General features: G+C 43.3%; 1 protein-coding gene across 3 annotated transcripts in view; it reads right to left on the bottom strand.

The window, feature by feature from the left end:
- agap3 (ArfGAP with GTPase domain, ankyrin repeat and PH domain 3) overlaps positions 1 to 14,631 on the bottom strand; it is a 146,655-nt gene that overhangs the window by 19,896 nt on the left and 112,128 nt on the right. For all 3 annotated transcript variants that reach the window (XM_010885899.4, XM_010885907.4, XM_010885889.4), the window contains exon 13: positions 6,063 to 6,224. In XM_010885899.4, the coding sequence (XP_010884201.1) occupies positions 6,063 to 6,224 (162 nt within the window). The remainder of the gene's footprint in view (positions 1 to 6,062; positions 6,225 to 14,631) is intronic.

Genomic DNA, 14,631 nt, shown 5'->3' with positions numbered 1-14,631 from the left:
ATTAGTAAAAAATATATACTGTAGATTATACAGGAGGTAAATGGAGAGTTTACCAAATTGGTATTATCTCAGTTCAATAATAATGAACAGGCCTTTGAGCAGAGATATTTTGAGGTGGCAGGTACAGCTTTTACTTGGAGCTGTCTACTCACAAGAACGTTCTTCCAGTCCACTGGGAAGAGTAGGGAATGGAGGAAAGATTAGCACCTCTGGGGTTTTGGGCTTAGCCCAGCTGAGCAGGCTAAGGAAGGTGTATGTATGTGTGCGCGTGCGTCTGCAACAACCTATACATAAATAAATGCCTTTGCCACTATCCATTACTTTGATGTGAATTGCATATTTATAAAATTATTATGATGTGAGGAAGCAGGGTCCAGTGTTAAAACACCTGTCTCCACCCTTCACCTTCAGGTCTCCACCCTTCACCTTCAGGTCTCCACCCTTCACCTTCAGGTCTCCACCCTTCACCTTCAGGTCTCCACCCTACACCTCCGTGTCTCTACCCTACACCTCCGTGTCTCTACCCTACACCTCCGTGTCTCCACCCTACACCTCTGTGTCTCCACCCTACACCTCCGTGTCTCCACCCTACACCTCTGTGTCTCCACCCATCACCTCCGTGTCTCCACCCATCACCTCCGTGTCTCCACCCTACACCTCCGTGTCTCCACCCTACACCTCCGTGTCTCCACCCTACACCTCCGTGTCTCCACCCTACACCTCCGTGTCTCCACCCTACACCTCCGTGTCTCCACCCATCACCGGTCTCCCTACGATTACTACTGTCTATAAAAGCCTTACAGTGATTCTGATTATTTTGATTATATGGTTGAGACCTAAGGGTTCTGGGAGTGGCATGATATTCAAGGCGGGGTTTTGTGTGTGTATGGTGCCTTGTGTTGTTTTTGGTATGTATGATGTCATGTTGTGTGCTGTGCGTGTTCGGTTTGGCGTGTTTGTGTTTGTTGCACGCATCAGGCGGTCACTTAAAGAAGTGCTCTCCGTTCCTGTGAATTAACGAGCAGTTGGGAAGAACAGGCCAAGGCAGTGTCATCTGTAAATGTCACAGGCACTGCTTGCTCATTTTACACATCATTAAAGCCAATATTCCTAACCTGTATCAGAGCAATCAGTAGCAGGCCATTACTGAGACACACGCGGGGCCCGAGGGAAACATACCACACCAAAACTCAGAGAGAATACACTCTTCCCATCTCACAACACACACACCAAACCTAACAATCACGCAAGCCACAACCTAGTGTTAATAACAAAACTAAATTTAGCAATTTAACTACACGGCTTAATGAAAACACTATCAGTGTTACACAATGTATCTGTGGCCAGTGTGTAGTTTACAGCTCGGCTGAATGAGAACCTTGTTATTCCTTTTCGTCTGACGTTCATTGGGTAGCATTTGGTTTGGAAAGCCGAGAAGCAGTGCTGCCATTATTGTAGCTGCTCTGGGCTCCAGGGACAGCTTTAGGAAATGAGACAGAGGCGTACGGAACGGGCTGGAGATTCAATGACAAAACAAAGTACTGAGATAAACACCTACCATTAGCACAGAGCTGTTAAACCTCCATTTCCTAATCCTCCACTGGACACCAGCGGACATTAACCTTCTGAGGCAGAGGTAGGACTGAAGGACACTGGGTAATATCTACTACAATATATAACTCGAAACACATTGAGGTGAAGGCAAGAGTGATGGAGCCTGGGGTACTATGTACCATATCCATAAACACAGTGAGATGGAGGCCAGACTGATGGAGTCTGGGGTATAATGTACCATATCTATAAACACATTGAGAAGGAGGCAGGAGTGATGGAGTCTGGGGTATAATATACCATATCTATAAACACATTGAGATGGAGGCAGGAGTGATGGAGTCTGGGGTATAATGTACCATGTCTATAAACACATTGAGATGGAGGCAGGAGTGATGGAGTCTGGGGTATAATGTACCATATCTATAAACACATTGAGATGGAGGCAGGAGTGATGGAGTCTGGGGTATAATGTACCATATCTATAAACACATTGAGATGGAGGCAGGAGTGATGGAGTCTGGGGTATAATGTACCATGTCTATAAACACATTGAGATGGAGGCAGGAGTGATGGAGTCTGGGGTATAATGTACCATATCTATAAACACATTGAGATGGAGGCAGGAGTGATGGAGTCTGGGGTATAATGTACCATATCTATAAACACACTGAGATGGAGGTAGGAGTGATGGAGTCTGGGGTATAATGTACCATGTCTATAAACACATTGAGATGGAGGCAGGAGTGATGGAGTCTGGGGTATAATGTACCATGTCTATAAACACATTGAGATGGAGGCAGGAGTGATGGAGTCTGGGGTATAATGTACCATGTCTATAAACACATTGAGATGGAGGCAGGAGTGATGGAGTCTGGGGTATAATGTACCATATCTATAAACACACTGAGATGGAGGTAGGAGTGATGGAGTCTGGGGTATAATGTACCATGTCTATAAACACATTGAGATGGAGGCAGGAGTGATGGAGTCTGGGGTATAATGTACCATATCTATAAACACATTGAGATGGAGGCAGGAGTGATGGAGTCTGGGTATTATGTACTATAAAACTCTAAACACACTGAGGTGGTAGCAGGGAGTCTAGATTAACTGCTATGGATATTATTGGATGGTAGGGTTAGAGCTACAATTAAGAGGATTAAGGATTTTAAGTTTCCCTCTGAATGTTAAGATGTACTTTGTATAAGCAGCAATAGATGTTACTATTGGGTTAGTATTAGTTAACATTAGACAATATCAATTAACATTAGTTGACAGTTTCTGAACACCCACTAATAAAGCAGGACGTTTGCATGAACATTTCAGGAACCAAATCCTCCTCAATAGGTCATTTATCTAATACCTGTAGCTCAAATTCACGTGGAACTGACATGACATGTTAAGAAACAAAAGTAATTTGTAAACATGAAGAAATATCAGACAGCATTTCTTAAAACTAACACATAACATCTCACTGACGTGTCTGTGACAAGAGCAAATGTCCTCGTCTATTAAACTGTGACGATTCGAAAACCCTTTTTCCCTCTCCTCATCTGTTTCTTCTCCACCGCTGCCTGTTGCCACTCTCCGCCGAACACGCTAAACCCCCCCATTTGAAACAATGAACATTTGATACACTTTCCTTCTTTTAAAAGAGAAAGACATTAATGAAGCTCCCCTCCTTGACAGTCTGTATTAATCAGAAGGGCCTCCCCCAGAACACAACTCTTTATCTCCCATCGATTTTCCAGTGGGTTTTTTCGGCGGCCAGCATGCGGGGCGGTGTGAGAGTGGCGCGTACAGAGAGCCTTGGCGGCGGGCGGCTGCTGAGAAACACATTAAAGGCCTGTCAGTTGTCTCGCCATGCATCCTGCATCATTCTTTAAGCACATGAGAAGTTCATTACACCGCACGTGGTTCTGACGGTGCACTGGTACTCTGGAGGCCGTGTCCATTGTACACTTCCTCCAAGGAAAGCTCGTCGCGGAGATGCGGTCGACAGGCCTTTACCCCACCGATTGGGAGGGATATATGTTTCGATGCTACACGCCACATGGAACTGGATTCGACTTCCATGGGGACAGGCTAAAGTGTCTTTCGATTCTCTTGACTCGCAATGTTGAAATTACTCGATGCCTTTTCTTTTAGGTAGCTATATCTACCAAGCTCTGAGATAACAGCCAGTCTGGATGTTCTCTCACCAACCGAAGGAATGGAATTAGGATCTACGCCCTACTATCATTTGTAGGGACCACAACTTGACCTGCCCATGTAAAAAGTTCACCTCTATAAATAGGGTCAAGTGGTTTTCCTGGTCTGTTCTTACAGTCAGGAAAATATACACACACCTACCTGGCTATATATCAAAGACCTCACTGTAGAGAAACAGTTTCTTGAGGCCCCTCACACATCGTATTTTGTCATGTTGACTAAAACGAATGCTCACCTTCTTAAAGCGCTCCTGCACCTTTGATTTATGACACTTCACAACAACTAAAATTCAATTTCGGTCTGAATTACAGGGATCTGATTGCCCCATAAATGAGATAAACTGATAGCAATTTATTCAAGGATCCAACCCCCCTTTTCTACCTCTCCCTCTACCATACTCTCTCTCTCTCTCTCTCTTTCAAGAGAGACAACTTGCATCCTACACTTGAGTGACTAAAATATTTAAGCAATATGTCTGTATTCTGGAAGCGTTCAGTAGAACAGACAAGATAATGCTAATATCAATTCTTAGAAGAAATGAGGTTAAAAAAAAACGATGCGCTTGTTTTGACGGAGAGCAAAACTTTCTGTATTCACATTTACACTGACAACATATTCTGGGTAACATTCATTGTTCTCATACAATTTCTTATGTACAAACTACAAAAGAAAATTGGTATTTTCCCCCAAAAAATTACTAATTTCAAGAATTCCAAGCTACTGTATATGGAATACGACAAAAAGTTGATTTGGACGGTGAGATGAACTAATGTCAACTAATGATTCCTTCAATGCAATGTGACGTGGTGAATACACCCAGCTCCGTAAGACCTAACATTGGCCATCAGTCATTCAGGCTCCTAGGATCATTATTGGAGTGGTACTAAAAGTGCTGGTCCATTAAGGTCTAGACACTTTCTTGGTTTATCTTTCTTGGTATGCAAGAGGGAATTTGATTATGGACAAGCTTACTTAAAAACGCGTAGGGGAAAAAGCATGGTAACGTGAAGAAGGTTTATATGTTAGACTGCAGATCAGAAATTTTTTTTTAAGCTGATGAGGAGTTTATTTCCTGTGGACTGTCTCTGCTCTACTCAAAAATAACTTGATAATTTGGTGAGTTTAATAAAGTCAGAAAATGAATAGTGTTGATTTGAACGATATATAAACACAGTAGTTTGACTAGAAGTGCGCTCTGTTGTTTCATGTGTTGTTTTTTTACCCAGGTTTCTTCCCCAATTTGTTGATGTCAAACTGTCAAAATATTTTAAGTCAATTGAAGAAAAATAAAAAAACACTGAGTTTGTACTGGCTGTAGCAGCAAATCCCAGAAGAGTTTGGACAGTCGATGATGAGATGCGTCTTCCGAACCCCATTTGGTGCAGGTTTGGTCTTTATCATGCTGCTCGCTCAACCAGGAAGCATAGACCAGAAGAGGTCCTTACGAGTCAGAAGGAAGACACTCTCCAGACCACCTTCCATGTGTCACGGCCGTCGGTGCCATGGCCGGATGGGCACCTGTCAGCGACGCCATAATAAAAGTCTCACGATTTCAAAGGGTCATTGAGTAGACAGCTGCGTCGGTGCAGTCGATACGCGGTGTATCAGTCGCGTTGATTGATCATCTCCAGCGACATCAGATGTATGGCCTCGGAGACGGGACTCATATGTTTTCACAATGCCGCGCAATCAGTGCTGTCCATTTATCATCGGGATGGAGAATCATCATTAACTGGGCAGAGAGTTGGGCCGCAACTCCCTGCTGTGCTGACCAGAAGATAGGAGATCCACAGCCTCAGGAGCTCATGGTAGTTGGTTCACACTGTGGCTAAAGGCTGGAGGGGGTGTGGTAGGTAATGACCACAGTAACTTAACTGGCCCTTATGTCTGTTCATAGAGATTAACTAATTTCCCGCTTACAGTGTGAGAGTGTAAAGAATTAATGCTAACAGTGTGAGAGTGTAAGGAATTAATGCTAACAGTGTGAGAGTGTAAGGAATTAATGCTAACAGTGTGAGAGTGTAAGGATGGAATGCTTACAGTGTAAGGAGTGAGTGTAAGGACTGATTGACCAGGGAATACACTACAGTTGCAGACGGTTTTGAATGGTTTGGTTTAAGGATAGTATGTCAGTATTCACATCAAATTAACTTTCTTTCCCCTGGAAGATATCAATATCTATTAATCTAATCAATAGCTAGATTTGGCTGTGAGTTGCCATTTCAGAGTGTTTTAAATGACTATTTATTGTTGCAGTCGGTTTGCTGAATTAGTCAATTGTAGTACACTTGGCTGACCTTCATTGCCTGTGGACGGCCCATCTGGCTTGGCGATTCCTGTGCTCTTTTTCCGTCTGTGTTTCTTGCGATTGGCGTGAGGCGAGGGCGGAGGCTCCAGTTTGGGACTTGTAGCACTGCCCACTCCAGAGTTGCAGGTCAAAGGTTCGCCCATCCCATTGGCTGGAAAAAATACACACAAACACTGATCAGTAAGAGAAGCCGTCATCCACTGTACATTCTGCCACTGCATAAACACTGAAACATATCACATTTGGAAGTCTAGAATGGAAAGATGGAAGTGTAAGGAATCATGAGACACTGACTACTGATGATTTGATTGTGATGGGCCACGCCTTACAATCATTTCCATCCTGACACCAACTGAATGAGAGAAAAGTGACCTCCATGACACAGATGTCAGGCCAACACACTGCAATACTAGCGGTCCAAATGTACTGTACTTCTGTGGCTTTACAGGGGATGAAGGAAGGCCAGACAGGTACGGAGGCAGCTCAGAAAACAAATGGTTAGTTAGGCTGGCCTGAGGGCCAAACTCTCTAGAAGACTGTCAGTGAGTGACAGGGGGCTAAGAGCCGGCATTGTTTCTGGTAAGTGATTTTATAAATGTGATATTAACCTGTGCCACCGATGGGCAAAGGAGATATGGATAGAGGAGTGAAGGGGGTTGTCAGATTGTCAGATTGCCATCTTTCTGGTTTCCTGACATTAAGACATCGCTTTCCCTCTCTCTTTCTCCCCCCGGGATGCCATTATGAATCTGGGGAGAGGAGAAATGGGGGCCAGGGCCCTCAGGGGCCGGAGAGAGGGAGGGAGGCGGTGAGGGCCAGGGCCCAGTCCATGGGCCCCATATTGCTCCACTCCTACCGCCCCGTGTGGAGAGCAGGCAGCCTCCTCCATTGTCTCCCATCAAAAGCTCATTGTGGAGTGGCAAACTCCATTCATTTTCCCTTTCCTCTGCATCGTCCCAGGCCCCAGGGGCGGATGAGGTAGGACAAGAGGGAAGGAGGCTTGGATCAGAGATTACTGCCGTTGTCGTTGCCAGTTGCACATGCTCTAATCCGCTGTCGCTGGCTGTGCCATTAGCCACTAGTGTACAACATCAGACATTAGGCCTAATTTGGTCATTACCTTACGGGAGACGGGCTGAGTTCCAGGGAGGATGGGATGTGCTCAGCAGGGGGTGTTTGGGTGCTTAAGAGCCGATGAGACTGGAGCTCTTTAAAGGCCTCAGGCAGCCGGGTGAAATGTGTGGACGCCAACATATTCCAACTAGGCACAAAGATGTTCGGGATTCTCTTAGTTGTCGTTGTTAAAACAACGTAAGTATCTTCGCCGACGCAGCCAGCCTACCTGCTTGCACAGTATGAATTAACGCTATCTGAATGATCAAAAAAAAAAGCATTTACAACTGTAATGCATTTCAAAGAACCACCCGTACGGTTTGCTCAGAGTGAAAGACAGATTGACCTTACTTCCACATCAATAACACTTAAACATTGACAAACGCATAGAGGATATTTAAAGAACACTTGACTACAGTAAGCTGATAGACGCCTCAGGATCAATAAGCTTCCAGTGACAGAACCTGGCCCAGTCAAAAGCCCCCCACCCCCCCCCCCCCACCCCCAAGGGGGGTTGTGAATGGCGGCACCGGGGTAGAACCACACATGTAGCCGCGGCGTTGCGGCGTCTGTTTCAATTTCCTTGCTTCTCCCACAACAGCCCCCCTGAGACCAGTCATTAGCTGGGCGCAGACAGCTGGGGGCACAAGGGTCCTCTGAGGGGTGCCCCCCCCTCTCCACGCATTCTCCCTCCAGCCCAGCGTCTGTCCTGCCAGTACGCCTCTGCATGGCAGCTTGGAGAAGAGAATGGAGAGGGGCCCAATCCGCCAACCTTGTCCCCCCACTCGATGATGACAGGCAGCATTTGTTTAATGTGGCTTGAGGTGAAAGGGGAGGGCTCCCCTCTGGGGGCCCTGTGGTGTCATAAACACTTCTAATTATCAATTTCTGCCCCTAATGTTGTGGAACATGACCCATGATCCGGCGATCTACTTGCACCTGAAACATGGGTTGTATTCATTATGGTGTACCGTAGCAAAACCTTTTTGCACTGGATAATGAATGAAGGCCAAGTCGAGCCAGTCCTTCAGTGTTTCCGTCGGTTTTCTTTAGTTACATGCGTATGGAATGAGACAATGGTGTAGAGTTGACATATATTTGCCGCTGTCTACGACTAAGACCGACCTGGCCTCAATACTGTAGGTGAAATAAGTTTGATGCCAAAGTTTATGGAGAATAGAAACTGAATCGGAAATAAACCAGACTAGATCTGTTATGCCAACGTGCTGTTGGAGTCACAGCATTCTAAGCAAATAAAAACACATTTCATAATTTGGGGAGACAAAGTGTTTCTGATAAGCGGCTGTGAAACCATGCATACACATCGCTGATGGCAGGGCGCACCCAACATGAACTAGTGTCGGCTCATAAGAAGCGCTCCTCAATTCAAAGAGGTTCATACCTGATGAATCACATCACATTACCCACAAATCACCTCAGCAGAAACCGGAGCCACCACTGGGCTCCACGTTTAAAATGGAGGTGCACTAACCTACTGTTATGAGCCTCTCAGAGAGTTCACTTTGGCATTATTAGCAAGTGGTTATGAGGGGCTGTCGGGATCGAGAGAGCGAGGTAGCGAGCGGCGGTAATGAAACACGTTGAGGATCAGGAGTCTCACTCTCCTTTCAGCTGAGTGCCATGCAGCCTCTCCCAGCCTCTCCTCTCCTGGGCAGACACTAGTGTGGAATAGGTATGAGGGCCAACCTGTGATTACAGTGTATTATACTCCCGCCGGGCAAATGACAGTTTAAACAGTTCATGATGAAGACTGGGGGCAAAGAGGGGGCTAACAGCTTGCTAACCGCTTCAGCACTACACAGCTAACTGCTTCCTGGCCCTGCCGCTAACCGGCAACCATATCACATAGAGAATGATAAAGAAAGAGAGAGAGAGAGAGAGAGGTAGACAGAGATAGGTTTTCTTTTAATTTCTAAACGCGGTAATTCAAGAGGCTCTGGGTATGGGAGCATTGAGATTTCGCCGGCTAGGCCCCTTGACACGGCACCAGCTCACTGCCTGTCCTCAATCAACGGCATTGCTTGCAATTAATGGCAAAAATTAGAAACAATCACCGCCTCCCCCTCATTATCCTCAATTAGAGTGCACTAATCAAGGCCTGATCGCACTCCGCTGCTCTCTCCAAACTAAATGTCAAACTTCATTATGGACCCGGCGTGGAAATCAAACTCCCCATGTGCCACCCTCTCCAGTTATCGACGGGAGGGCAGAGTGGAGTTACAACAGCACAAAGGCAGGAACCCGAGGAACACAACTGGCAGCCCCTGACGTCACTCCCCCACCGCTGCAACAGAAGCCGGCGGGGTCAAAACTGTGTAAAAATACACTGATAACGTATAGAAAAGCCTCTCAGACGTTCAGACCTGGACAAACTGTCACCCATTACCCGGCTGCTCCTAGTGAGCCAGACACCTCATACAACACATCAGTAACTGGGGGTCACTAACGTCGGCAATGACCTAGACATACAGCTAATTGTACACATTTTACAGTAGGTATGTGTATTTTAAGTGGTTTAGGTGTAAAGTATGAAGTCTATGGTGTATAGGAGAGATTGCTTTTAAACAAGCCCTGTCTGGCCCCAGATTATGAGTGGTCTCTTATGAATGCCAAGCAATAGACAAAATGGGCCTGAGATTTAATCAAAAGGCTATGTTCAATATTCCAGAGATGTATCTAGCTCCACACGCTTCACCTTCTGCCTCTCCCTCAACAGCTTTACAAATGAGGACACCCTTTAAATAATATGGAAATGGATACCTGGGCTAAGATGCATTTTATTCTTGAGCCTATCATCAATCTGTGATTTGTAAAATATTTTTTGGAACCATTTCTCAGAATCATGTTTTGTGTTAACCTGTAACCTTGACGAAGGATAATGGAGTGATTGGGGCTGGCTGAATGTCTATTCAAATGGTAAAACATGAAGCATCTTTATGTTGAACCTCCCTCCTATTGATTATTGGAGGAGCTATTAGAGTGAAAGATAAAGAGGTCACAATTCAATCAAGTATTACATCGTTACCTTCTAATGCATATACCTTCTAATAGATGTCACATGACTATTCTGCTACAACAGTTTAATACAGATATGCAATTGATAGGGAGATGAATGACATACTCAGATGGGTGCCTTACATCTCTTTGAAATCTACATGTTCATTCTCTTTTTCAAGCCAAATGTATAAAGTAACATATTTATCATTTCATGTGACTTCTTAAATATATATCATTTTCAGCTCATTTAGCTCATTCAGCCTCATTCATGGTTACCTTACAAAGAACCGCAGCAATAATTGAAGAAAATCCAGTAATGGAGGGAATTGTAAATCTGGTCTAGGAAAAGTCTGGATGGTGGCTAATGAGCTATGTTAATATCAAGCCTTCTCAGTTAACCAAACAAGGAAATAGATTTAGCAGGCATACGCATAATTTAGGAAAACAGCCCAGTGTTCAGGAATATTCCACACATCCCAATACACCACACTGAGCACACATGTTTTTATTGTAAAAAAAAAAAACAGTGTGAAAACACACACAAACACTTGCAAAAAAACAGACACACAAGCACATGTGCCCACCCAAACACACACACACAAACACAGCCACACACGCATTTCTTTGAGAGGACCCCACCACGCAAGTCATTCTGCTCTGGGCGTGCTGCTGATGGGAGAGGAGAGGGGTAGGGGGTGATGATAGAAGTGCCTGCCTGCCTGCGTCCAGGCAGAATTGATCGTTTGGCAGTTCCAAATGAGAGACTGGGCATGTCTGCGGAACCACAAGGCCGTGCGCGGCGTTGGACTCCAGCGGCGCTCGTAAAGAGCGCTCTTTAAACTGCCGGGGCCCCTGGGAGCCAGTGAGGAGGGGGCTCCGTCGCCACCGTGCTAATGAGAACTAGCAGAGTGCAAACATGCATGGAAATGACTGTTATTCTGTTGATGTGCATTTAAGTGCTTTTTTACTGCCAACCACAAAGAGAGGGGAAATAACTGGTGATGAATGGTGCCCCTGAAAAGCATTCATTTTCCTATTGCGAAGAGAGGAGGGGGAGGGAGGGAGACAGACAGAGAGAGATAAAGGGTTGAGACACGCACTGCAAATTTATTATTTTACTTCACTCAAGTGCGCTGACAAGGCTCTGATGGGGGGAGAAGGAAGGGATTGGACTGATGGTGCCAGGACGCCAAATAACCTTCGCTCACTTCCTCTCCTCTGCTGTCCTCGTTTTCTTGTGTCAGATAAGAGTAGGCAAACAGGTCACAGTGATCAAAGCTCTGATTACCTCATTATGAGAACGAGCTTCGCTTCGTTCTAGCTCGCTACCAATACCAGGGTCCGGTTAATTTGGAGCCTCGGTGGAAGAAAAAGGACCACAACTTGAACTTGCCTAATAAGGACCTCACAGTTGTGTTTCCCCATTTCCGTACAGTTTGCAAAAAAAAAAAAAAAGGTGTTCTGAAAGATTGAACTACATTGTTTTGGACTGGTTCTGTCAATGCACGGCGCAGACATGTATAATAGACCAGCTGCAGACTTCTCCTCAGTGTAGAAAAGGCATGGAATCATTACATGTTTACCTGGCATTTACTGTAATGTTGTGAGCATGTGGTTTGCCTGGCTACTTGTGCGTGACATTAATTATTACATAAATGTTGATAACAGACAAAATGGATCAAGTACATTAATTGATTGATTGATTGATTGATTGATTGATTGATTGATTAATTCAATTCAATAATTAAAAAAAAAGAAAATTACATAAATCTATTTAAATCTATTTAAGTTCAGTAGCTCGTTTTTATCTCTACATTTCTCTATCAACCTACACAGAAATGTAATTGTGCTGATATTTAAATCCAGGGGTTCTTAACTTTGGGGCTTGGGACCCTTTTTGTGATAGTGAATTCATCCATAACCATCATAATCTGAACAGAATTTGAGGGAGATGAAAATTCCTTCCAAGGAAGATTACAGGCCCATCTGTTCTTATCAAAGACGGAGAGTTTCACAAATTAAAAACAGCTAATTTTAACGATCTACATAAATTCAGTTGGATTACGTTCCAGGTATTGACTGGGACCTTTTAGGAAATTTACCTTTTTGTTTTTTAGCTGCTTACAGTGTGGCTTTGGCTGTATGTTTGGGGTCATTGTCTTGCTGGAAGATGAATCTTCTCCTAGGTCTCTTGCAGACTTCAGCAGGTTTTCCTCCAGGCTCTCTCTGTACTTTGCTGCAAGCATTTTGGCTTTTACTTTCTCAAACTTTCCAGGCCTGACGCAGAGAAGCATTGCCATGATGCTGCCACCACCATACTTCAGGGTAGGCATTGTGTTCTCAGGGTGATGTGCAGTCTTACGCTTGTGCCAAAGTTCAGGCCTAAAAGCTAAATCTTGGCCTCATCGGACCATAGAATCTTTTTCCACTCCTACAGTTTCCAACATACCTTCTTTCAACAATGGTTTTCTTTTTGTCACTCACCCAAGAAGGCCACTTTTGTGAATTGTACAAACTCAACTGTAAGAACTCCAAGAGACAGGTGTATTTAACCTGAAATCATGTGAAACACCTTAATTGCACACAGGTGAACTCCATTTAACTAATTATATGACTTAATAATTACCAAAGACAACAGGTTTCACCACAGCTCATTCAGGTGCATCATAGCAAAGGAGGTGAATACTTATGCAATCAAGTATTTTCTGCTTTACATTTGTAATTCATTTAGAACAATTTGCAGATGTGATTTTACACTTTTACATAATGGACTTTTTTGTGTTGATCAGTGGCAAAGACCCTGATTAATTCAATTTCCATTTCATTTTACAAAATCAAATATGGGAAGGTCTAAATGTGGACCTTCATAACATTACAGGGGGCCGAGAACTGAGAAGCAAGACAGCGTGCCTTTCTTCTGTATTAGTGGCCTTTAACGTCCTACAAATATGACAGTACTATATTGATGTAAGAGTGACATAAAGGATGACAAATACTGTGGACTGGGATCAGCCATCATAATGGTGTGTTGACTCTTCAATTATGTTTAAACTTCATTTGAACATGGCGTTGTACTACTAGCCGCAAAACAATGGGATTGAACAATATAACCTTTAATTGATCAAAGAAAACATACATTCTTAATCCATAATTTTTTTCTTCTTCTTAAAAACAAGATAATTGGCACCGACGGAAATTCTTAAGAACCAAATGTAGCTAAATTATATTCCCACTGACAGATACATTACTTTGCAAAAGTCATATGCCACCTGCTAAAACTGTTTAAAGAAATATATCTAGGAAATCCGTTTGGGTATATCTGCAATATATCTGGGCAATAAGTGATTCTTTGCAAAAGTAGCTGGTGTGTCTTCTGTTTACCAACAGAGAATTCAGAATTTTCAGATGTCTTTTATTCTAAGGATTAAATGCCATAAAGATTAGAAAATTGATTAGTTTTTACTCTTGATCATATATGTGTATGAAAACACATCATGCCAATATCAAAAAACCTACCCAAGACCTTCAGAAGGGTTATTGATGCCTATGATTTTGGGAGAGTTACAAATCCACTTCCAAACAATTTGATGTATATCATTTCACTGACCAATGGATCACCTATAAACGGTAAATATTCCAGACCACTGGCAATCTAATTGAGGTCAGTTCCTAATTCTTGATGAATAAATATATATATATATAAATGAGATTACTTTTATCCGTCACATGTTGAACTGAAAGATTATATATCCATGTCCAAATATGTAAACACATTTTTTTTCCCCCAGGTGGTGTACATTTTCAAGTGACTGTGTTTATTGATTAAGAATTTTTGTTTTTCTCTGAAAATTTGACGTAAATTCTTTATAACATAAGCTTTAACTTTTTAAGTTGATAAACTAAATTTTTTTCATAGCCTTTTCTGCTCACCTTAAAAGTAAAGGCGCCAAAGATTGAGGTTGGCCCTGTTTGCCACAGAACCCAGTTGATAACACCTGCATCAGCCAGTGAAATATATTAAAAGATAATTAAAAGACAATCATAAAAATGTGAAATGCACTGTATCTACTTAATCAGCCATTCACAAACTAGTGGTTGTGACCTGATGTTTGGCTCACATGATTTAAAAGTTTGCCTGTCAAAGCATGATTCACTACACACCACACAACTTTGCTCAAGAAATGTAGCCTATGTCACCCACTTTCTGGATAACAGAACATCACCCTACCTTTCTGTTGTGTCAACCATTCATCCAAGCCCACAAATATTAAGCCAGGTATTCCATTATTCTCATAACAGTCCAAGAATGAAGGTTCACATTTATCACATAACTTTACAGGAGTAGGTCATTTGACCTAAACTTACAGTATAGGTATGTTCAAACATATTCATTGCACGAAATTTCATCACCTCCGCGTGGTAATTAG

Source organism: Esox lucius, chromosome 3, assembly GCF_011004845.1.
Source record: "Esox lucius isolate fEsoLuc1 chromosome 3, fEsoLuc1.pri, whole genome shotgun sequence".
NCBI lineage: Eukaryota > Metazoa > Chordata > Actinopteri > Esociformes > Esocidae > Esox > Esox lucius.
Note: the sequence above shows the minus strand (reverse complement) of the source record. Positions and strands in the feature narration are given on the sequence as shown.